At 37.6% G+C, this 26,646-nt stretch overlaps 1 protein-coding gene across 6 annotated transcripts in view; it reads left to right on the plus strand.

Annotated features, from left to right (window-relative positions):
* Window positions 1–26,646, plus strand: part of RALGPS1 (Ral GEF with PH domain and SH3 binding motif 1) — a 658,499-nt gene that overhangs the window by 225,074 nt on the left and 406,779 nt on the right. For all 6 annotated transcript variants that reach the window (XM_072631953.1, XM_072631952.1, XM_072631955.1 and 3 more), the window contains one exon: window positions 6,625–6,717. In XM_072631953.1, coding sequence (XP_072488054.1) covers window positions 6,625–6,717 — 93 coding nt within the window. The remainder of the gene's footprint in view (window positions 1–6,624; window positions 6,718–26,646) is intronic.

Here is a 26,646-nt window from a genome sequence, read left to right on the forward strand (position 1 = left end):
GAAGAGAAAAAAATCAGCAAAACAAATCAACAAATGGAAAAAGAAAGATCAGATATTAAATGATATGTTCCATAGCTGTGGCCTCTAATATTTGCAAAGGAATGAAGAGAGTTACTTTCTCATCTCTCTTCTTTGGATTTAAGTTCATTCCTTATAATTATAATCTTATATCATTCAGTGTTGATATTTTGTGATTGTTATTCTTTTTCTTTACATTAACATAGTCATTACATAATTGTATATAATATAATTATATAGTATATAATGTAGTCATATATAATTGTTTTCCTGGTTCTGCTTACTTCACTTTGCATCTATTCATGTAACTCTTTTTTTACAATCAATTAATTTATTTTTAGTTTCCAACTTCACTTCCACAAGATTTTGAGTTCCAAATTTTCTTCCCTTCTCTCTCCTTCACCCACCCTAAGAGATTATGCATTCTGGTTACCCCTTCCCCCAATCTGCCCTCCCTTCTATCACACCTCTCCATTCCCTCATCCCCTTTCCCTCTATTTTCTTGTTGGGCAAGATAGATTTCTATACCCCATTGCCTGTATGTCTTATTTTCCAGTTGCGTGTAAAAACAATTTTTAACTTTCATTTTTAAAACTTTGAGTTCCGACTTCTCTCCCTTACTCCCTCCTCACCCATCCCCACTGAGAAGGCATGCAATAATGTCTAAGTCATAAATGTATAGTCATGTAAAACACTTTCATAGCAGTCATAATGTGAAAGACTATATTTTCATACATCCTATCCTGCCCACATTTATTCTGTTCTCTCTTTTGACCCTGTCCCTCCTCAAAAGTATTTACTTCTAATTACCCCCTCCTCCCATTTGCCCTCCCTTCTATCATCCCCCCCAACTCCACCCTGCTCATCTGCTTCCCCCCTACTTTCCTGTATTGTATGATAGATTTTCATATCAAATTGAGTGTGTATGTTATTCCCTCCTTTAGCCAGATCCAGTGAGAGTAAGGTTCACTCTTTCTCTCTCACCTCCCACCTCTTCCCCTCCATTGAAAAAAACCTTTTCTTGCCTCTTTTATGTGAGAGATAATTTACCTCATTATATTTCTCCCTTTCTCCTTCTCCCAATATATTCCTCTCTCACCCCTTGATTTTATTTTTTTAGATGTCACCCCTTCCTATTCAACTCACCCTGTGCCCTTTGTCTATATGTATATAATCCCTCCAACTACCTTAATGCTGAGAAAAGTCTCAAGAGTTACAAATATTATCTTTCCATGTAGGAATGTAAACAGTGCAACTTTAGTAAGTCCCTTATGATTTTTCTTTCCTGTTTACCTTTTCATGTTTCTCTTGATTCTTGTGTTTGAAAGTCAAATTTTCTATTCAGTTCTGCTTGCAACTCCTCTATTTCACTGAATGGCAATTTCAGTGAATGACAATTTTTTCCCCCTGAAGTATTATACTCAGTTTTGCTGCATTTTTGGTTTTAATCCTAGGTCCTCTGACCTCTGGAATATCATATTCCAAGACATATGATCCCTTAGTGTAGAAATGGCTAAATCTTGTGTTATCCTGATTGTGTTTCCACAATACTCAAATTGTTTCTTTCTGGCTGCTTACAATATTTTCTCCTTGACCTGTGAGCTCTGGATTTGGCTACAATATTCCTAAGAGTTTTCCTTTTGGAATCTCTTTCAGGAGGCATTGGTGGATTCTTTACCCTTTACTTTACCCTCTGGTTCTAGAATATCAGGGCAGTTTTCCTTGATAATTTCTTGAAAGAGGATGTCTAGTCTCTTTTTTTGATCATGGCTTTTACGTAGTCCAATAATTTTTTAATTGTCTCTCCTGGATCTGTTTTCCAGATCTGTCATTTTTCCAATGAGTTATTTCACATTGTTTGCTATTTTTTCATTCCTTTGGTTCTGTTTTATAATTTCTTGATTTTTCATAAAGTCATTAGCTACCATCTTCTCCATTCTAATCTTTAAGAATTAGACTTTGGACTTCCTTTTCCATCTGGCCAATTCTGCTTTTTAAGGCATTCTTCTCATTGGCTTTTTGGATCTCCTTTGCCATTTGGGTTAGTCTATTTTTTAAAATTGTATTTTCTTCAGCCTTTTTCTGGATCACCTTTAGCAAGCAGTTGACTCGTTTTTCATTATTTTCTTGCATCACTCTCATTTCACTTCCCAATTTTTGCTCTACTTCTCTCACTTGATTTTCAAAATTCTTTTTAAACTCTTCCATGTCATGAGACCAATTCATATTTTTCTTGGAGGCTTTGGATGTGGGAGCTTTGACTTTGTCATCTTTTTCTGTTTGTGTATTTTGGTCTTCCTTGTCACCAAAGTAAGATTCTTTAATCTGATTCCTTTTCCAGTTTTTGCTCATTTCCCCAATCATTACTTGATTTTTGAGCTCTTTGTCAAGGTAGTTCTCTTCTTCCAGCGGGAGTGGGAGGGTGTATTTCCACTTGATCCTCCCACAATCTGTGGGCCTAGAGCTCTAGAAACAGATACTGCCTCTACCCCTGCTGGGACTGCTTCTCTACCCCCTTCACCACCCTGGGACTGGGGTCAGAACACTCTTCTCTCTCACACAGGCCTGACACATTTTTCCACTGACCTTACAATTTTGGGGTTGTGAAGTCTGGAAACTACCACAGGGGCTAGTGATTCAATCCTTCCTCCCCAAGCCTGGTCAGGTCCTGTCTGTGCTGGCGCAGCCCAGTCTGGACTGCACTTGGGGTGCGATAGATGATTCCTATTGACTTTCCATGCTGTCTTGGACTGGATATTTGCTTCACTCCATCATTCTGTGGGTTTTATAGCTCCAGAATTTGTTCAGACTCATTATTTACAGATATTCGGTTGGGCTTACAGGGAGAGCTCTAGGAAGTCCATACTTTTACTCCACCATCTTGGCTTCACTCCCTCAGGTAACTCTTTTCTGTGCTTCTGTGCATTCATTATGTCTGCCATTTCTTACAACTCAGTGATATTACATCTAACCAACAGACCCAAATGTAGCAAAAATACTAGGGTATCTATCTCCACATGGAAACCATCCTTATTTAAAAAAACACCACCAATAAAAAAAATCTAGAGCAATTGATATAAGATGTGTTATTTCTCAGAGAGATGCATTATTGTTCTGTGTAACTTTAAACCAATTACCATCTTTCCAAAAAACCAAAGTGTGGCTTCCAAGTTAGAGACGTAGTTGAATCAAAACATTTTATAAGTTGCTTTATTTTTATGGATGTAATTGATTTAGGTGGATTCACAGAAGAACATTTGAAACATGTTCATCTTATGTAATCTTTCTCTAATAATATAAAAATATCATTTGGACCTGACAAGTATGTAATTTTGAATGTGTCAGGCACCTCAATTGCTGAATATAAGATAGACAGTAAAGGTGTTGGGCTTCTAGAAAAGTCAATTTGAACCAATGAATACCGGCAATATATACAGATATCTGCATCTCCTCTAGATAAGACACATCTAGCATAAAGGTAACATGGAAAAAGCTGTGGCTATATGGTAAGAAACTTGCTGGCATCTTGAAATCAAATCTCAAGAGGAAAAGCATGTGTTTAAAGCAATTAACATTTATTAAGTATTGACTAAGTACTAAGTGTTGTGCTTAGGGCAAAACCACAACCTGTGCCTCAGTGAGCTCACATTTAGTAGAGAACAGCTATATACACATACACACATACACACACATATATGTGTGTGTGTCATATTTATACAGGGTAAATGAGAGGAAAGACACTAACAATTGTGGGGATCAAGAAAGACCTTTTGCAAAAGGTGAAATTTGAGCTGAGTTTTGAAGGAAGCCAGGGAAGTCAGGAGGCAGAGGTGAGAAGAAAGACTTCTTGGCATGGAGATAATGGAAAGGTATGGAGTCAGAAAATGGAGTATTCTAGGGTAGAAAGAGTAGGAGGCCAAAAGTATTGCTGTGTCATAGAATATGTGAAACAAGGTAAAGTTTAAGAAGACTGGAAAGATAGGAAGTGGCCAAGTTATGAATGACTTTAAAAGCCAAAGAGACAATTTTATATTTATTTGATTCTGAAAGTGGTAGTGAGTTTCTAGATTTTATTGAGGGGGTGGATGAGTGTCATAGTTAGACTTGTACTATAGGAAAATTACTTTGGCAATTGAACGGAAAAGGGACTAGAATGAGAAGAGATTTGATGTGTGTGTGTGTGTGTGTGTGTGTGTGTGTGTGTGTGTGTGTGTATGTTGTATGTAGAAAAGGGGATGTATATTGGAGATGTTAATATGATAGAAATAACAGAGCTTAGCAACAGGTTGACTTGTGTGATGTGTGAGGAGTACAAGATGAGACCTAGGTTTTGAGCCTGGATGACTGAGAGGATGGGAAAGTTAGGAATAAGGGAAAGAGAAAGATAGTGATTTGGTTTTATATATATTGAGTTTAAGATATCAACCGAACATGCAGTTTGAGTTGTCCAGGAGGCAGTTGGTCATGTGCAATTAGAGGTCAGAAAGAAGGTTAGGGCTGGATAAACAGATCATTTATATAACAAGGATAATTGAAACCCATGGGAACTTAGGAGATCACCAAGCAAGATTGAGTAGAGGAGGAAGAGAAGAGGTCCAAGGACACAATAGAATGAATAGGATTACAAAGGGAACCAATTATATTGAAATGCAATTATCGAAATATATTTTTTAAAAGTTCAGATACATCCTACAGGTATTCAGTTTGTCACCCAAAACTCATTCATTTAGCAAACATTTGTTAAGGCTTATGTTGAAGAAATAATTAGAGAAAAATAAAATACCAGGATACAAAGAAATAGTTTATTGTGTGGTATAGTTAAGTACTTTGGGGCAACTTTGCAATGGGTAGAGCACTAGGCCTGGAATCAGGAAGACTTGTTTTCATGAGTTTAAATCTGGTCTCAGACACTTACCAGCTGTGTGATCCTGAGCAAGTTACTTAACCCTCTTTGCTTCAGTTCCTCATCTGTAAAATTAGCTGGAGAAGAAAATGTAGAACCAGTCCAATGTCTCTGCCACGAAAATCTCAAATTGGGTCACAGAGAGTAGGATATGACTGAAAAAAAATGTACATAATTGGTTAAGTACTTCAGGAATTCAGAAATGTGAGAGATCAATGTGAGCTGAGCAGTCAGGACTTGAGTTGGGCCCCAAACTATGAATAAGGATGTGGATTAGTAGAGAAGAGTGAGGAAAGCACCCATGTGTTATATCCAGAAGCATTAGTGGGATTCTGTAGACAATGCTGGCCCTAGACCAACATAGATACTGACTTGTTGTAGGCAACCATAACTAATTCTAGTTTATTAACACTGAATCATTCCAAGGAATTGCTGGGTGTATCATCCTCAAATATGAAACTTGGTAAGGGTAAACAAAAAATCTCCACACTCTTTAACTCATCTTCCATCTAGCTGCCAGAATTATCTTCCGAAAGCGCTAGTATAACCACGTCAATTCTATGAACAAGAAACTGTAATGGTTCCCTATTGCTCCCTGGACAAGGCACATACTTATCAGCTTCTCATTTAAAGCCCTTCACAATCTGGTTCCAGCCCAAGTTTCTGGGGTTATTGAACATTATTAGTCTTTGTCATAGACTCTGTATTTCTGTTAAACTGACGTATTTGCTCCCAAATTAGCATTGTCTTTCCCACTTCCCTTTTTTTTTCTTTCCACAGGCCACCCCCTATATCTGAAATATATTCTCTCTCCATTTCTGCTTTATAGTATCCCAGCCCAGCTAAGGGCATAGAGGCTGATTACTGGGAGGATAGTCAACTAAGGAAGGATTTTTATTTTTTGACAACAGCAATTCTCTAAGACTGAATTTCAGTCCATGGGCGTGAAAAGAAAATCCACAGGCATAAAAGCATATATCCTTGAAATACTGTAATTAATTTAGCTTAAAGATTTTGATAACTAGAAAGGTTCTGCCCTACCTCTGAATTTTTCAGTATGGATGTTATGCTAAGTTTGACTACCCCTTCCCTCCCTCCTGCTCTTCCCCCATCAACCCAATTTGCACATCAGGTCAAGAAATTTATCTAACATTGAAATGAATCCAAAATATTCTCTGTAGTCTGGGACATCATAAAGGAACAGGACAAAATGATTAGTGAAATGGGGTGTTGTATTGTTAGCTGAAACATATTACTACATTTTAATAAAATATTTCCTTAGGCATTCCTATCATTTACTGAATGTTTTGGTAACCAGAGATAGCTCATGTTGGTATTTTTGGCATAATGAGAATATTTGTTTTTAAAATTCTGGTATCATACTGTTCAAACTTGTTTAAAAGGAAAACAATAGCATTGTAAGAATCTAGCTGCAGTCTTCATAGGAAAAAAAGACCTCTATCCAGTACTTTGAATCATTAGCTCATGACATCCTAAAAATATGGAAATAGAAGCTTATTTTGCAGTAATTTGGGGGCAGTGATGTTTCCTATAGATTTCCTAGAAAAGTAATCTGTCTGTGAGTTTTTGTTCATTTTAATTGAATTTTAGAAAAAGGACATTTGGCAGTATTTCATGAGTAATGTTTTTAGCTACGTTGTTTTGGCAGAAATGAAGTAAACTATTTTATGTTGTTTTTTCAGAAACTTCTGGAGCTCAACAATCTTCATTCTCTGATGTCTGTGGTATCAGCATTACAGAGTGCTCCCATCTTCAGACTGACAAAAACATGGGCTGTAAGTTAATTCTCATTTCCATTTCTTTCTTGGGGGAGGAAGGGAAATAAGTGACTACTTTTTGCTTAATAATCACAAAATGAGAAATAGCTTTCTTTGTGACCTTGGCCAAGTCACTCAACCTCTCTAAGCCTTTAAGCTCTGACATTTTATGTTCTAAGGTTCTTTCCAACTCTAACAGTCTCTGTACTAGGATCCTATCTTGTTTTCTTCTTGTTTTAGAATTCAATATTTTAAGAACCCTTCAGATTATGAGTTAAGTACTTTTTGGCTTTAGCATTCTGTGTTCTGTGATTTTACTGGAAGTCAAAAACTTATTATTGATTACTTCCCTGTTAACAGGGGTGCCATTCCCACCCCCCACCATGATTTATGTAAGTCAAGGAGCTCAGAGGACTGAGTTATTTTTATAAAATCTGAAATGCTGATGATCAGAAATTTTATGAGGTCCCTGTGTTTGTTTTCAAGAGTCTTTTAGAAGAAATCTATGATATTAACAAAGAGGAGTAGGGACTTTTGAGCAGGAAGTGCAGTGGTTAAATATTGTATGTGGCACAAAATATGTCAACTTCAAATGGATAATTTAATTCCACTCGCATTTATTCAGTGCTTCCTATGTACTATAGTAATGACTGAGAATGGGCTACAAAGATGAAAAGCAACATGTTCCATGCCTTCAGGAAGCTTATCGTTTAAAGGGCAGAGAGGAGTGTCATACACAGTTCAGTATGATATGAGGCAGAATGCTAAGAGGTAGGGACAGATTGTCAAAGAAGAGATAGAAGGAAAGGCAAATGTGAATTTTAGAGTCTAGGAATGTGGTTGTGAAACCTATAGGGAATAGGCAGGGGTGGAGACATCTGAGAAGGCTTTAGAAAGGAGATGACAGCTAACCATGACCTTGAAGTAAAAGATAGATGTCAAAGAAAGAAATGAAGATGAAGTATGTTCCTGTCATAGCAGATGGACTATGTGAATTCTTAGAGGTGAGAGGGCACAGTGAGGTTAAGGAAAAATGAGTAGCCTGATTTGGCAAGAACAGAGAGTGCTGGGAAAAGGTAAAATAGAGCCAGAATGTGACATGACCAGAATGTTTCATGTTATGGTACAGACAACAGAGAGCTATTGATTGTCTTGGTGAAGGGGGTTATCATACTCAGATATCTGCATTAGGCTTTTTACTGTAGCAGCTCTATGAAGAATGGATTGTAGATGGACAAGAATGGGAAAAGAGAGAGTAGATAAAAGGTTGTTAAAACAGTCCAGGGGAGAAGTGAATGCCTGACCTAGGATATATTAGTAGGGAAGAGGATGTCCACAAGTGGAATTCTGCCAATGGAGAATTCATAGGACTTTGCAAATTGTTGGAGGGGGTGGGGTAAACAAAGGGAAAGAGGAGAATCAAAGGTTATTCCAAGACCAGGTATTAATGAGGGCAAAGACCAGGTTTGAGAGGGATGATGTGATGGTAGAAGGACAAGAACTTGCAGTTGGAGTCTCATGGTTATATAATTGAAACTGCAGTTAGTGTTCTGTTATGAACAGATTTGAAAGTATTTAAAATCTTTCTCCCACATAATTTAGCATAACACTAGGAATAGAAAAAGATTATTTTTATCACTTTAATGGTCAGTCTCATCATCCAAGCTGTAACCTTGCCACACAGCACTGAAGCCTTACTTTGTTTTAATTCTGAACTTAAACAACACGAATTAAAATTAGTATTTCCATATATGAAGCAAAACAGAAAAAGACCGTTGTACCTGAAACTATAAATTTCTATTATGTACAACTTGCTTTTCCTTTTAAAGATATGATAAATTCAACATATGACTCTCAAAACTGTCTTGTTTGTGTTTCCTTCTAGTCTTCCTTCTGTTCTTTTCTGTGGCAGTAATGATTTAGTGACTGTCTTTTCTCTCTTTTTTTGAGGAGGGTAGAAAGGTGAACACTCCTATCACTATCCCCTACCCAACTAAAAAAGAAGAAAAAAACTCGTAATAAATATGCATAGTCAAGCAGAATAAATGCATATAGTGGACATATCTAAAAGTGTACGTCTTGTTCCACACCTGGAGCCTACCATCTCTCTGTTGTCAGGAGGTGGGTAACATGTGATCCTTTGGAACTATTGTTGGGCATGTATTCATAGTATTAGAGGATGTCAAATTTGGAAGGAACATTAAAGATCATCTAGTCCAGAGGTGGATTGTGGCCCTCCAAGTCCTCAAGTGCAGCCTTATGACTAAGTGTAAGTTTTACAGAACAAATTCTTTTACTAGAGAATTTGTTCTACGAAGTTTGGATTCAGTCAAAGGGCTACCCTTGAAGACCTACAGGGTCACGTGTGATCTCAAGGCCGCAGGTTCCCTCATCTAGTCTAAGCTTCTTATTTTATGGTTTCCTCCAAACTGACAACCAGAGAGGGAAAGTGGTTTGCTTGTGATCACACAGCTAGTAAGTAGCAGAACTGACAACAAAGAGGTAGTTCACCAGTTCTGCTTGACCTTCAGTGTTGTTTTTCTCCTGAAATGTTGTTGGTATTATATAAATTGTCCTGGTTCTGCTTATTCCACCTATAGCAGTTCATATAAGTCTTCCCAGTCTTCTCTGAAACTATCCTTTTCATAATTTCTTATGGTATAATATTCCATTATATTCATACACTAATTTTTTTCAACCAATCCTTAATCGACAGGCACCACCTTAGATTCCAATTCTTTGGCATCACAAAAGAAGCTGCTGTGTTTTTCTACATGTGGGTCCTTTATTTCTTTTATCTCATTAGGATGTAGATCTAGTTATGGTATAACAAGGTCAAAGGGCATGAACAGTGGAATGACTTGTTGAGCATAGCTTCAAAGTCTTCACAGCCAGTCTAAGTGAGCTTATGTTTCTGACCATGTGAAACCTTTATGTATTCATAGGTTCATAAGATTTTAGATTTAGAAGGAACATTAAAGATCATCTAGTCTAAACCTCTTAGTTTACAGTTTCCTTAAAGTAAACTAGAGAGGGAAGGTGATTTGCTTGTGGTCCCGTAGGTAGGAAGTAGTAGAACTGTGATTTGAGCCCTTATCCTCTTCACAGTAGATCCAGTGAACCAAATATTTCTATGTTATTTCAACTAAATTAAATTAGATAAAAATATGATGATGATGATGATGATGATGATGATTGCTAGCATTTATATATACCACTTTAAGGTTTACAAAGCATATTACAGCATTATCTCATTTTATCCTCATGATACCCCTGAGATGTAGGGGCTATCATAACCCCATTTTATAGATTTAGGATCTAATGCAGACAAAGGTTAAGTAACTTGCCCAGACTGACACTCCTAGTGAGTAAATGAAACTGAATTTGAAGTCATGCCTTCCTGAGTGCAGGGCTAGTGTTCTATCCATTGCGAGATCTACTACCTCTAATTCACACCTGGTTTTGTGTAAGGGACTCTTGTATAAGGTCTAGGGATAAAAAAGATAAAAATAATATAGTTTCTGCCCTTGAGGAGCTCTTAGAGGGGGAAATAGAGCATGTGCACTGATAAGTACATAGCTAAGTAAATGCAAAGTTTATAAAAATAAGTTATATGATGGGGAAAGTACTTAATGACTGAAGGATCATCAAAAAGGACTTTGCTTAGGAGAGAGGAACTGGACATCTACAACTAAATGCCCCATAGACATGTCAAACTCAATATGTCTAAAGGCCCAGAGGTGAGAGATAGTTTTAGATGCTTTGTAGACATTTGGTGATACAGGATTGTAGAATGAAAAAAAGAGAGGGAAAAGGGGTGAGGGCCCTGAAAAGAAATTTGGGGAACACTCATGAAGATGCATGAAGATCTAGTGTTGGAGACTGAGGAGAGGTCAGATAGGTAGGAGGAGAACCAAGAAGGAGCAGTGTCACAAAAATCCAGAGAAGAAAGTGTCAAATGTTACAGGAAAATAAAGAAGCATGAGGGTGAAGAAAATGCCATTGGATTTTGAAATGAAGAAATAATTGATAACTTTGAAGAGAATGGTTTCAGTTGAGTTGTGAGGTGTGAAGCTGGTTGCAGTGGAGTTAGCAGGGTATCCAAAGTATGGTCCATATCCACTATTGGCATACACACAATATCAGAAGAACTATAAGAAGGTCCCCAGCATGTCAGGTAGATCTCTTCTGGGAAATTTATGGAAAGATACAGATAAGAGTTACACAGGGCTAAGAGTCATGGATAGATTGTGATCTACATGACAAACAAAGAGGTACTTAAGAGTATGGTGTCTGACAATAGGATCTGGATTTCTGAATGATATCTTAACCTTCAGTAAGGGTCTGCAAACTATAACCCACTGGCCATATCCAGCCTTCTGTCTGTTTTTATATGGCCTATGAGCTAAAAAAACTGGTTTTTACATCTTCAAATAAAGTTGTTCTCAAATAAAGTTGTATTTTAAGATGTAAAAACTATCTTAGTTCACAAGATGTACAAAAAGAGGTAGAATTGGGCCTTTAGGCTATAGTTTGTCAACTTCTGATCTATGGGAATGACAAGATCCTAGACAGTGGGCCTAACAAAGGATCTTAAGAATATATTTACCTGATCACCTGCAAAATTAATTAAAAGCACTTTAAATCAGAAATGATGATGGACAGAGTAGCTACAAAAAGGAAAAAAAATAATAGCTATTGAGTCTCTCCTAGTGCCTGGCACATAGTAGGTACTTAATAAATATTTAATGATTGATTGATTCACAGGAGATAATATCCAGGAAAGAAGCCAGCAGTAAGACTCATGACTTCAAATGTCCATACTCAAATGCACAAAGTATAATCAACAAGCAAGATGAACAATAATTCTTAATGATACAAGGGGGAAAATTTGATCTCATAAATATAATTGAGACTGAATGGAAGGAAACCCATGACTCAAATATGGTTCTGAAAGGGTATAAGTTATTTAAAAGAAACTTGATACATAAAGAGAGAGGATGGGGCAGCATTGTATATTAAGAAGATATAGTCATGTGTAGAAATTCAGGAACCAGAAGGAAGAAGCATGGTAAAGAAAATCTGGATGAAGATCAATGGAGGGAGAAGTGAGTCTGGCATCAGATTATTACAGACCACCTGGAAAGAAAGAGGAAATAGTTGAGTAGTTCTGAGTTGGATAATCAACCTGGCATTCTCTATATTACTGATGAGGCATGATTTCATACTCATAGAAAATTTCACTTATCTAGACATCTGCTCGGGCTTGCACTGCCAAAAACAGAAACATTAAGGATTTCCTTAAAGATAGTTTGTTTCATCCTTCAAAAGGTAGAGTAATAGATAAGAGGAGACACCATCAGTAGAGGAGTGAAAGAGAACTCAAGAAGACCTAAGTTCACACTGTGCCTCAGACACTTATTTATCACAGTGCTTATTACAATGGCTGGCACATAGTAGGTACTTAAATGCTGGTTGGCTACAGTGTGACTCCCGGACAAGTTATGTCACCTTAGTCAGTTTCCATTTGACAATCAAGTGAGAAATTTTATATAAAGTGATTTGTAAACCATATAGTGTCATAGAAATGCTAGCTATTATTGTCAAGGTCAGCAGCTGCACCAGCAGTAATAAGTTTGTCACTGAAAGGGAGGATCTGGTTGGTGGGGAAGAAATGATGGGAACTTTGGGAGGGAAGTGAATACTACCACTTACAGTTTGTGAGAGAACTGAGAGAAGACGAGCATAGTTTGACATAAATCTTAAATTGAAGACAACAGATTTCAAAGCGTTCAGAGGAAGAATAGATATGATTCCATGGGCCTAAATTCTATAGGAGAAGTCAGCTCAGGCCCAGAGGGATTTCAAAATTTCAAAAATGAAATTTTGAAAACACCAAAGGAAGCATTTCCAATGAAAAACAAAAAGGAAGTCCTCTAATGTAGATGTACAGATAATTCATTAGCTGACTAATTATTTTTAAAATATATATACCTAAGGAGGAAGGCAGGACAAGTAACAAAAGATGAAGACCAAGCTGTGGCATGGTTCTGTAAGAATAACATCACAAGTGCTAAAGCCCAGGATGAGCTCAGGCTGGCATAGCAAGTGAAGGATAACAAAAAGTTGTTGGTTCGCTTTTTAACCTTCACTAGTGAAAGACAGAGATCAAAAAGGAACAGGACTGCTGTTTAGAGTGAATGATAATTGATGAGAGAAAAAGCACAGCTGGTCAATTATTATTTTATTTTTGTTTTCTATTTCAAGGAGATTGACCTTTGGACTAGAAAGGACAGAACAAAAGTGGCTAATAGAGGCCAATACCCAGTAGAAATAAGGAGATAGTAAGAGAACACTTAGCTGTCCTTGATGGATTCCAGGTCACCTGGCCTTGATGAAATATATCCCTGGGGAAATGGAAAAATTGGCAGATGAGATTGCTGAGCCATGTAACCATAATCAGCATAATCTGAAGGATTATGGGGAATGGGAGAGAGGTTTGCAGGACTGGAGAAAGGCAAATGTTGTCCCAGTTCCATTAAAGGGAAGAGAATAATGCCTGCAAGTTATAGGCCAGAATGCTTGATTTCAATTCTAGGGATATTTCTAGAATAAATTATTAAAGAGATACATATGTGAACACATAGAATGGGAAGCAGTAATCACAATGACCTGGTTTGGGCTCATCCAGAACAGAGGCATGTGTCCTGATAAAGTGGTGCTTTCAGATCAGAGGCATCATTCCATTATGGTTATATTTGAAGTTGTACAGGTAGGAGATGTCCTCATGGGCTGCAAGGCTGATGTTTACTGTGCAATAGGCTTCCCTCCCCACCCCCCAACATGGACTACACTAGTGATGAAGATCATCTTCTGGACTGGGCTTGACTTTGTGGTGCTTAACATCTCTTCAAGCATTGAACAGATTACTTTTCTGGACCCCACATACCATGATCATGAGGTCTGGGAACAACAGACCGTATCCTCATGGAGCTATGGCCTGTTTTCTCTGTATATCTTCAGAGCCCAAACGAAGCTAAGAAAGCCTGGATTCTAAAATGGTAGCAAAATCCAAAATGGTTCATTTTGATTACATACAATTTAAAAGTTTTTGTGCCAACAAAACCAAATGCAGCTAAAATCAGAAACAAAATGGTTAACTGGCAAAAAAATCTTTGTAGCAAGTTCCTTTGATAAAAGTCCAACTTTCTAAGACAAATAAAGAATTTATTCAAATTTATAGGGAAAAAAGCCATTCCCCATTTGATAAGTAGTCAAAGTATATAGACAGTTTTCTAAGGAAGGAATCCAAGCTATCAACAGTGATGTGAAAAAAATAATCCAAATCATTAATAAAAAAGTGCAAATTAAAGCAGTTCTAAAGTTCCACCTCATAACTCTACCAGATTGGAAAAGTTGACAAGAAAGGAAAATGACGAATGTTGGAGGGAGTGCATTTAAAACAGGCACATTAAATAATGCACTGTTGGTGGAGCTGTGAATTGGTCCAGTTGTTCTGGAAAATGAATTTGGAATTTTGCATATCATTACACTGTGCATACCCTTTGACCTAGCTATAACAGTACTAGGCCTATATCCCAATCAGATTTAAAAAATTCTTTTAGTCTTAAAAAAAGCCCCAAAACTACATATAAAATACTTATAACAGCTCTTTTTGTTATGGCAAAGAACTAGAGTGTTCATCATCTTTGGGGAATGATTGAATAAGTTATGGTATATGAATGTAATACTGTTCCATTGGACATGATTAGTGTGGGGATTTGTTTTGTTTGGCTATCCATGTTTTTGTTTTTTTTAAGAGTTTTTTCTTCTTTTTTTCAATGGGGGAAAAGTGGGAAGAAGAGAAGATAAATGCTCGTTAGTTGAAAAAAAGTAAAACAAAATGAAAGTTACATTAAAAAAAGAAAGTCACTTAAACTTCCTGGGTCTCTCTTTCTTTATTTCTAAAATGAGATTAGACCAGGTAGCCTCTGAGGTCCTTTCAATTTTAATATCTATGAAAGTTACAAAGTATCTCATGCTGTTCTTGTGGAAAATATGGAGATATGATCCGGATGACAGAGGAATTAGGTGAATTCAGAACTAATTAACAGACTAGACTTAAGGAGAATTCAACAGGAATTTGACATCAACTTAGAAAGAAGTCTTCATCCTACTCCCCCATAGATCCGTGCTTAGCCCTGTGTTGTTTAACACTTTAAAAAATCAGTTGCTTAGATAAAGGCAGAGGTGTCATGTTTATCAAGTTTATGGAGGACATAAAACTGAGAGGAGTAGTTAACACACTGGAAGACAGAATCAAGATGCAAAAAGCTTTTCACAAGCTAGAACATTAGGGTACAAATAATAAAATATAATTTTATAGTCATATAAATATATATAAATAGGTATAAATAGAAATTTATACACATGGGTTAAAATAACCTTTATAAGTACAATATAGGGGAGTCATCTTTAGATAGCTATTGGTCTGAAAAAGACTTGGGAATTTTAATAGATTAAAGGCTAAATATGAGTCAACCATGTAATATGTTGGGCAAAGATGCTAGTGTGATCTTGGGCTGCATTAAAGGTGGTATATATTCCAGGAGGGGCAGCTATATGGCACAGTGGATAGAATATTGAGACTGAAGTCAAGAAGACCTGAATTCATATCTGGCCTCAGACACATCCTAGCTGTGTGATCCTGATCAAGTTACTTGATACTATTTGCCTCAGTTTCCTCATCTGTAAAATGAACTGAAGAAGAAAATGGCAAATCACTTCAGTATCTTTGCCAAGAAAACTCCACGAAGAGTCGGACACAACTGAAAACTAAACAACAACAAAAATGTCCCAGGAATAAGGAAATAATAGTCCGTTTGAACTGTAAGTTGATCAGACTACATCTGTGATATTATATCCAGTTGTACATGCCACGGTGACAGTTATAACTATTGTTTGGCCCAGTGACTGGGGTACTGTGCCATCTCCCTTTCTACCAAGGGACTTTTCTTCAAAACTGCATTTAGTCTGATTTCAATCCTGGAGAAGCCTAGCTTCTAATAAGAGAAGTTAGATTCCTTTTCTCAAACTCTTCAGACTCTTACACCCTCCTATTTTTCTCTAGGGGAAAAAATACTTAAAGCTTAGCTTTGGTTCATGTTAAGTGTCTCTATCTATATTGCGAATCAGGTGTAGAACAGGTTTTTATTTCCTATACACACAAAAGAAACGCTAAACACAAAAGGCTCTCACAGGCTCTTTCTATGAAAGTCTTACAACATGATTCAGTAACTTAAAATTACTGTTATATTCTCCAGGAGGAGAATACCTCAACAGAAAATGTAGCAGTTTACTGAGCCTGCTGAATAGAAATTATTGCATTTCACCGTGCTTCTATATTGCCTCCTCAAAGTATCTTTGCACTGGCCAGGTAGGCCAGGACTTGAGTTCTTTCTCTTGTTTGCGGTCATCTTCTCTGATACAGAGACTTGCCCTACTACCAGTCAATTCCAGCCAATGGACCCAGGACCTCTGGACCGTACTAAGTCACAAGGTCACCTACAAGCCAAGACATGCCCATTTTGACACTGCTGTTTGGTTATCTATTCTCAGCAAAGAAATACAAAATAAAAGGGCCAGCCACATATTCAGGCGCATACTGGCCCTGTTGAGTCTTTCTGTAATCGCTAAGACGGAGGAATGATGGCCAGTCCTCTACCCCATGCTTCTTATGAGAGGGTCAAAGGGTACTCATGTACTCGTCAGCTAGAAAGAAGAATATACTCAGAACAAATCATTCCCTTTTAAAGTCTCATTGAGTCATCTGAATTTCCTCCTGGTGGCCAGTAAGGTCACCCAAACCATTAACCCCCAAATGGCCTTTAGCACTAAGCTACCATGGCCAGCTAGAAGCAGTCAGGGCTTTATTTTCCTCAACGTATCAGATTGAGGAGGCACAAAACCTCTAAATGCACTATACAAACCCTGGCTACATTTAGGAGTTATACTGATTAACTGGAGGGCCACCAGAAGAGGGCAACCAAGCAGGTGAAGGACCCTGAGTCTGTGCCATAGCTGGATCATTTAAAGGTACTGGAGATACTTAGCTTGGAGAGGACAAAACTCAAGGTAGCTATTTTCAAGTACTGAAGTGCTGTCATGTGGAAGATGGATTAAATTATCTGTTTCTTAAAGGAATGAACCATAGCAATGGGTTGGTTGGTTGGCTGGTTGTCCTTCATTCTTGAAGAGGACCAAAATGACATCACTATACTAGAGCCAAGTTTCAGTGTGTCCAACTGTGACTGATCAGACCAATATGAGCTTGGAATGCTCTTCCACAGGTCAGGCACAAATAGGCAGTGTCATCATTTGGAGTGGAATCTCCAAATTTGTGCATCCTCTGTTTCCTCTGAGCTGTTTTAATTCTGCTTTGCTCTTAGAGCACAGCACCTTCTCTTATATGGGCATGCCATACTGTGAGTAGTCCTGTGCCAGCGTCCCCCATGCCATACAATCACCTCCAAAGTTCTTAAGAGATACCTAGAGAGTGTTCTTGCTTCTTCTGACTACCACAGGAACACTTGCCCTGTGTGAGTTCTCCATAAAATAGTCTTCTTGGTAGGCATATGTTTTGTATTTGAACAACATGGCCAGCCCATCAGAATTGTAATGTCTTAAGCAGAGTTTGAATGCTTGGCAGTTTAGTTCGAGTAAGGACCTCAGTTTCTAGTACCTTGTTCTGCCAGGTGATTTTTACAATCTTCCTAAGACAATTCAAATGGAAATGCTTCATTTTCCTGGCACGATGTGGAATGCTGTCCAGATTCCACAGGCATACAACAATGAGGTCAGCACAAAGACTCTGTAGACCTTCAGTTTGGTAGTCAGTCTAATACCTCTTCTCTCCCATACTTTCCTTTGGAGCTGCCCAAACACTGAGCTAGTTTTGACAATGCATACATCAAACTCATTATCAATGTGTACATCTCTGGAAAGTATACTACCAAGGCAATTTTACAAAAGAAAGACAAAGCTTGATGGATGGAAAAAGCTTTCTAATAATTGGAGCTATCTGAAAGTGGAATGGGCTGGTTTGAGAGGTGGAGGACTCCTCCTCAACGAAGGTTTTCAAGCAGAGTCTGCATGTATCTTTGTTGAAAATATAAAAATGGGCTTTTCATTCAAGTGTTGATTGAACTAGATGACCACTGAGAAAAACCTTTCTAGCTTTAAAATTCTAATTCTTTGATTTGCCATCACTGTAGAGAGGACCCACATTGATGCATACACAGATGCACTGGAGTATAATATTGAGTATAATATGTGACGCAATTTCATTGAAAACCATGAAGAAGGGTGCAGGGCCAAGATGGCAGAGTTAGAAAGATGGACCTGCTATAGCTCTCCTCCCATAGCCCATAAAATATATGAAAAAAAAATGACTCTGCACAAACTCTAGAGCAGCAGAAGCCAGAAAACGACAGAGTGAAAGAGATTTCAAGTCCAAGACAGCCTGGAAGGCTGACAAGAAAGGTCTATTACACTGGTCTCCAGTCCACAGAGCAGAGCCCAACCTTGGCCATGCAGTGTGGCAGGGACAGGATTGGAGCAAGCTTCAGGGCATGTGGAATCCCAGGCAGCAGCTGCAGTTCCCAGATTTCTCAACCCAGAAACATCAAAGGCTGCTTCAAAGGTCAGAGAGAAAGCTCTTTCACCTGGGTGAGAAGAGAGTAAGGTCCTGCCTTAGCCCTGGCCCCAGGCAGTGGCAGCATCCATTTTGGAGCCCTTGTCCTACAGACCCTGGAGGAATGAAGCAGCTGATCTGGGTCTCAGTCTTGAGTGGTGGTTCTGGGGTGTGGAGGATTGCTGGGGTGGTGGAGCTGGTGGAGGCTCTGGAAAGGGAATCCTCCTCACAGATGCTAGACAGAAGAGTGCTTGTGTTTGCTCCCAGACCAGAGTGTAGGCCAGAAGAGGAGTAAACCCCTCTCCTTTGATTGTGTCACCTTGGAGGAACTGAGAACTTAGAGGTCCCCAGAGTATACCCTCCACTTGAAAAAGGACTCAAAAGTCAAGTAACTGTCTGGGGAAATGGTCAAAAAAGGGAAAAAATAAAACTGTAGAAGGTTATGTTCTTGGTGGCAAGGGATTTTATTCCATCCTTTTGAATGAGGAAGAATAATGCATACCATCAGAGGAAGACATAAAAGTAAAGGCTTCTGTATCCAAAACCTCTAAAAAAATATGCAAGGGACTCAGGACATGGAAAAGCTCAAAAAGAATTTTGAAAATCAAGTAAGAGAGGTGAAGGAAAAATTGGGAAGAGAAATAAGAGTGATGCAAGAAAGTCATGAAAAGCAAGTCAATAGCTTGCTAAAGGAGACCCAAAAAAATGCTGAAGAAAATAATACCTTTAAAAATAGGCTAACTCAACTGACAAAAGAGGTTCAAAAAGCCAATGAGGAGAAGAATGCTTTCAAAAGCAGAATTAGCCAAATGGAGAAGGAGGTTCAAAAGCTCACTGAAGAAAATAGTTCTTTAAAAATTAGAATGGAGCAGATAGAAGCTAATGACTTTCTGAGAAACCAAGAAATTACAAAATGGAACCAAAAGAATGAAAAAATAGAAGAGAATGTGAAATATCTCATTGGAAAAACAACTGACCTGGAAAACAGATCCAGGAGAGATAATTTAAAAATTTTGGTGCTACCTGAAAGCCATGATCAAAAAAAGAGCCTAGACATCCTCTTTCAAGAAATTATCAAGGAAAACTGCCCTGATATTCCAGAACCACAGGGTAAAATAAATATTGAAAAAAACCCACCAATCACCTCCTGAAAGAGATCCCAAAAGGAAAACACCTAGGAATATTGTAGCCAAATTCCAGAGTTCCCAGGTCAAGGAGAAAATATTGCAAACAGCCAGAAAGAAATAATTCGAGTTTTGTGGAAATACAATCAGGATAACACAAGATCTAACAGGTTCTGCATTAAGGGACTGAAGGACTTGGAATATGATATTCCAGAAGTCAAAAGAACTAGGATTAAAGCCAAGCATCACCTACCCAGAAAAACTGAGTGTAATACTTCAGGGGAAAAATGGTCATTCAATGAAATGGAGAACTTTAAAGCATTCATGATGAAAAGACCAGAGCTGAATAGAAAATTTGACTTTCAAACGGGAGAATCAAGAGAAACTTAAAAAGGTAAACAGGAAAGAGAAATCATAAGGGACTTACTAAAGTTGAACTGCTTACATTCCTACGTAGAAAGATAATATTTGTAACTCTTGAACTTCTCTCAGTATTTGGGTAGTTGGAGGTATTATATACATACATACATACATACATACATACATATGTGTGTGTATCTATATCTGTATATATAGAGAGAGAGAGGGAGAGAGGACACAGGGTAAGTTGAATAGAAAGGGATGATATCTAAACAATAAAAGTAAGGGGTGAGAGAGGAATATATTGGAAAGAGAAAGGGAGAAATGGGATGGGGCAAATTATCTCTCATAAAAGAGGCAAGAAAAAGCTTTTTCAATGGAGTGGGAAGGGGGAAAGGGGAGAGGGGAGAAAAAGAAGCTTGCTCTCATCGCATTTTGCTTAAGGAGGGAATAACATGAACACTCAATTTGGCATGAAATTCTATCTTATACTACAGGAAAGTAAGGGAGAAGGAGATAAGTGAGGTGTGGGGAGGATGATAGAAGGGAGGGCAAATGGGAGGAGGGAGTAATTAGAAGTAAACACTTTTGGGGAGGGACAAAGTCAAAAGAGAGAATAGAATAAATGGGGGGACAGGATATGATGGAGGGAAACATAGTTAGCCCTTCAGAACATGACTATTATGGAAATCTTTTGCATGACTACAGATGTATGGCCTATATTGAATTGCTTGCCTTCTCCGTGGGGCTGGGTGGGGAGGGAGGAAGAGAGAGAAGTTGAAACTCAAAGTTTTAGGAATGAATGTTGAGAATTGTTTTTGCTTGAAGCTGAGAAATAAGAAATACAGATAATGGGGTATAGAACTCTATCTTGCCCTACAAGAAAAGAAAAAAAATGAGGATAAGGGAAAGGGAGGGGTGTGATAGAAGGGAGGGTAGATTGGGGGAAGGGATAATCAGAATGCATGATGTCTTGGGTGGAGAGAGGGGAGAGATGGGGAGAAAATTTGAAACTAAAATCTTGTGGAAATGAATGTTGAAAACTAAAAATAAATTAATGTTTCAAAAAAAAGAAAATCATAAAGAAGAATTAAATTCTTCAGTGAAATCTTTGTCTTGCTCACTCTTGGACTGGAATGATTGGTGAATCCATTCACTGCCAAATTCTTTAAAGGGGAAGCCAGCAGATTATCTTGGACAGGACAAATTCATCGTTTCCCTTTGCTGAAATCACTTTGATATTTTCAGTGACCACAGAATTCTAGAATCACAGAATACTATAATAACTGTAGAAGGGACTCTAGAATACAGAATGTTAGAATTTAAAAGGGCCTTTAAGGCATAGAATTGTAGACTTGAAAGGATTTTAGAAGCAATCAATAAATATTTATTGAGTGCCTACTCTGTGTCAGTCATTGTTGTAAGTTCTGGAGATACAAATAGAGGCAAAATTACAATCATTAGATTGTTGTTCCACTTTGTTTCTGAAGACAACAAATGACATCACCCGGGTGACTTGCCAGTTGCACAAAGTTGTCAGCCTTACTCTGTATACATCATGGAAATCCAAAAAAAGTAGGAGTTGAAATCATTCTGTCATACAAAGCAAAAACAAACATCCACAACATAAAGAAGAGATAAGTAAGGAAACCATATTATGCTGAAAGGATAAACCAATATAAACCAAAGGACAAACCAATATCAATATTAAACTTGAGTCCTTCAAATTCCTTAGCATCCAAAATCATAAAGGATAAATTAACTGAACTACAAGACGACGTAGACAGTAGTAATACAACAGTTGCAGGAGAGTTCTACATACCTCTCTCATTTAAAAAAGAAGTTTATGTCTTTATTTTTAAATGTATTACTTGTATGAAATAAGTGCTAAGTCTCAATGTTGGAATAAACCTTAGAATACAATGTTAAAGGTGGATTTTCTCACATAGCAGTTTGTTTTCAACTCTTTCATGTGCGCCTATCATATATTAATTTGAATTGTATTGCTGCATGTGTCAGTCAGTTCACAGGCATTTATGAAGTGCCTTCTGTGTATCAGATACTTTGGTACTGGGAATACAAGTACAAAGAATGAAGCAATTTTTACAGGAAAGTAGCTTATATTCTAATAGGGAAGAAATGAAAAATATATAGTATAAATATAAAGATAATACATATAAGTATATATGTGTATATGTGTGTATACTTCATGTCTATATATCTATATATAGGTATATATAATACTTCACATATATATTTATATGTGTTAAGTAAAATATAGGGTAGTTTCAGAAGGATAGCACTAGCAGCTGAGGAACAGCTTTATGTATAAAATGACCCTTGAGCTGAATTTTTAAGGAAGAGACGGACTTTCTGAGGGGAATTAAGGAAGGAGTACAAATATTGAAAGCTCTGAGAAGGCAGGAATAATATTTTATCTAAATATTGTATTGCCCTCTCTATCCAGTAGAGGCTATGGACATAGAAGGTGCTTAGAAAATGGGCATTGGATTGAGTTAAGTTATTGTGTTGGTTAAGCAAGTAAATGTAGAAAGAAAAAGTTAGGAGGGACACTGACAAACTGAATCATGTCTAGAAGACTGAACAGGTTAATAAGAGAATTGCAGTCAATATTATAGTCAACTTAAGGATGAGAAGGAAAGATTGCTATCTTTCCTTCAGGTATTTGAAAGGCTATCCAGGGAAGAAGGATTAAATTTTTATTCTTCTTGATCTTAGCATGGAAAACTAGGAGTGATATGTGAACTATATGGGGAGAGAGATTTAAACTCAACATAAGGAAAAATTGCCTAAGAATCAGAAATGTCTATAATTGGACTGGGCTTGGGAAATAGTGAGCTCCCTGTCCATAAAGGTCTCCAAGGGGAGGACCATTTGTCAGACATGCTGTGGAGATTACTGCTCAGGTATGGATTGATTCCAGAAATCTCTTCCAACTCTGAGATACTATGAAGTGGTCACAGCCACAGTATGGGCTGTAATTACTTACGGCAGACATAAAGAAGTGAGGATATTGAGATCAGCAGAAACCATGAAACCCAACCTAGCAGTTATGTCTGAAAATTCTAGTGTCTTTGTGACTAAATGGGCCTGTAACATGTTGCTTTGTAGTTTGGGAAAATCAGTTTCCTTTACAGTACATCATGCTTCTTTGATCAACTTAGGTGAAGAAAGTGACCACCCTGACTTCAGCATATTGAGTCATTCTAGAACCAAGTCTCCATGACATTCCCCTATAAAACATCCATACTAATGTTGAATTGCTATTGTCTCTATGATAAGTCCCCAGTCAATCTGAATTATTTGCAAAAAACTGAAATATAAAGTCTTTGGAAGGAATCCAAATTCATATTTTCTAGCAAGGACAAAAGTATGGCTAAGAGCCCCACAGCTGCATGAGCCCATCAGATGCATCCTGCTTCTGGAATGTGCATGCCGGGCAAGATTCAGCCTCTGCATGTTAGAAGGTGGAGTGTTTATTACCCTCTGGAGTTCAGGGAATCATTACTTATATAGAAATGAATGCAGCTATTGAGTGCCTTCTGCATCATTCATTAACGTAAGCAGGCAAACTTAGGTCATATACACTTTCATGCATTTGAAACCAGTGTGTTTCAAACTCATTTATTCAGTGGATCCCTCTTTTTTCTCCTCCTGTCATTTCCCTCTCCTCATGTACTCCATTGGTTTATATTATCCCGCCTCTGAAAACGTTAGGATTGACACACCATTGAGAAAGGGAATTAGAATCACAGTGAACATATTTCAGAAACAATGAGCTTTCTTTCAAATACTTTTTTCTTTCTACTGATAATTTCTCAGATAGATTTATCTAGCCGTAACCTCTCTCCTGACTTTGAGTCTCCAATCTCCAGCTACCTATCCTAGGCCATCCTACACATCCTAGGCCATCTGCAGTCATCCAGATGAATATCTGGTCACCAGATCCAGATGGCTCAGGAAGAGAAAGGGAGGCTGGTGACCTTGAACAACCTTCCTTCACTCAAAACAAAGTCAAGCACATCATCATTTCTCTGATATCATGGTCTTCAAAAACAAAGTATGAACACAATAGTGGATGGACACAACAACAACAACAACCTATTGGACATCTTAAATGAGATATCTTATGGACATTTTAAATTCATCATGTCCCAAACTGAACTCATTATCTTTTCCCCAAACCATTTTTCTTTCCTAACTTTTCTGTACTGTCGAGGTACCACTATTGTCTCTGTCCCCCAAGCTCACAATCTAGGTGTCATTCTCAGCCTACTACTCTCTCATATACCCTTGTATCCAATCCAGTGCCAAGGCCTGTAAGCTTTACTGGAAGGAAGCCAGGGAACCCAGGAGGCAAAGATGAGTTGTAGGAAAATTCCAAGTATGGGGGAAAACCAGCATAAATGTTCAGAATTGTGAGATAAAATGTCTTGTTTGAGGAGCAGCAAGGAGGTCAGTGCCACTCTGTCACAAAGTACTTGGAGGGGAGTAATGTATAAGAAGACTGGAAAGGTAGGATGGGACCAGATTATGAAAGGCTTTGCATTTTCTAGTACTTGAAGAGCTATGGTGGGAGAGAGAGATTAGGCTCATTCTGCCTGACTGTAGAGCATAGAACTAGGAGAAGGGAATATCGCAGACAGGAGGATTTCTGCTTGAAGTAAAGAAAGGCTTTCTGGCTACAAGAGCAAAACCAAAGTTAAGTGAGAGTTCTCTGTCATTGGAGGCTTTCAGGTCAAGGCTGATGACCTCTTGTCAGAGGTTGCTGAGGTTGGGATCCCTACCAGGTAAGCAATGGACTCAAGGATTTCTGAGTATTGTTCTGCTTCCGAAATGCTGTGATTTGAGGGAGAGAAATCAGTTAGGAGATGCGTTGCCATAAGGAAACTAGCGGTCTATTTTTACAACTCTGAAATAAGATCCTCTTCAAAGTTAGTGTGGTTTAGTAGGTGGCAAAAGAACTTGTTAAAAATTAGAATATTTTCTTAAATTAATATGGATAGAATTTTTTTAAACTACAAATTAAAATGAAATACCAGAAGTAAGAGTGATGTGCTAAAATTAACATCCATTCCTGGCTAAAAACAAAAGAAGAAACAAAGTTATTTCTTCCCTCTTTGGTTAATTTTAAACCAATTTCAGATGGAAAAGTTGATCTGAGTACATGATTTCAAAGATAATTGTTAGCAAGACTTTTGGAGTTGGAAAGAGATTTAGACTTTACAACAGAAATTGCAAGAAGTTTGAGACTTCTTCCCTTCCCTGGGCTAATATCTTACACCTTGGGCTCTGGTTCAACCTCAGTTTATGATTCTTCCATCTCAGCTTCTGCTTTCCTGATGTTTTTGATACACTTTAGATTTTAAAAAGCATTTTTTGCTTATATGATCTTATTTTATCTTGTCACCATTTTACAGATGAAGAAAATGATGTTTAAGAGTCATCCAAAAAGAATTTAGTAGATTTTACAACTAATGAAACTGAGAATAAAGGAGAAGAAATGACTTGCCTGAATTTATACAGTTAATAAGTGGCAAAGTTGGGATAGAAACCCCAGATCTTCTGCCTTCAAGACCAGTGGTCTTTTTCTTTTACCATATGGATTCACCTAGTGACCTCTGAGATTCTTCCCATTCTGAAGTTCCAAAGAACTTGTGTGATACCTTAAATGATAGGAAAGAATCTACTGTTTTCTAGCCAAAAGTTAGCTCCATGACAGTATAAAAAGTTAGTAGGTGATTGTCATAACTGACCAGGCCTGGCTCCAAAGAGAACAACAGGGACAGGTAGAGTGATAAGGGGACCTAAGGAGCAGGGAGAGATCATAACAGGTAGGCAGAAGGATCTGAGATTAAGCAAAAGGTTGCAGTCTAGGTTGGGGGCTATGGTTTAGAAGCATGACTCTATATTTCACTTCAGTTTCTTTTCTTACATTAATTTATTTATTTAAAATAAATTTTATTGTTTTCTTTTGTCTTTATATTATCAAAATTTCTCCTGGTTATCTCACCTTTTCCCTGAGAGCCATCCCATATAAGAAACAATATTTTTAAAGAAAAAAGGAAAAATAATCAACAAAACAAACCAATATATTAAAAAAGTCTGAAAATATATGCAATGCTTTGTACACATAGACCTCCCACCTCTGCAGAGAAGGGGAGTGGAGCAATGATGTGCTGGTAAATATTTAATAACTAACTCTCTAAAAAAATGTACCCACAATATACTTTCAAGTTTCATCTACATAACTCACATTTCTGCTTCACTTTTTAAAGTCTGGACAATCAACCAAATAATAAATCCAGTCCTGTTTTATAACATTTGCAGATTTCTAAGATGTAAATACCACAGTGAAAATTTAACAATAGGCTCTCAGTTTGGTTAGAGATGGTTCCAGTATATCCCTGGGTAAAAGTATCTTCTCCTATCTCTTCTTTAGGATTCAAATAAATTTCACTTGAACATTTCTTTATGTTAAAAGAGACAACTTGGCAATATAGATAGAGCACTGGACTTGGAATCAGAAAGACCTGAGTCTGAATCTTGTTTCAGGTGCCTACTAGCTGTGTGACAGTGAGAAAGTCATTGAAGCTCTGAACTCTAGGTTCTTCAGCTGTAAAAGGGAGATATTAATAGTATCTGCCTTCTGTGGTTGTTTTGATGATTAGATGAGACAACATTTGTAAATCACTTTGCAAACCTTAAAACACTACACACATGTCCTAGTTGTTATTGTTGTCATAGGTT

Source organism: Notamacropus eugenii, chromosome 1, assembly GCF_028372415.1.
Source record: "Notamacropus eugenii isolate mMacEug1 chromosome 1, mMacEug1.pri_v2, whole genome shotgun sequence".
In the NCBI taxonomy this organism is placed as follows: domain Eukaryota; kingdom Metazoa; phylum Chordata; class Mammalia; order Diprotodontia; family Macropodidae; genus Notamacropus; species Notamacropus eugenii.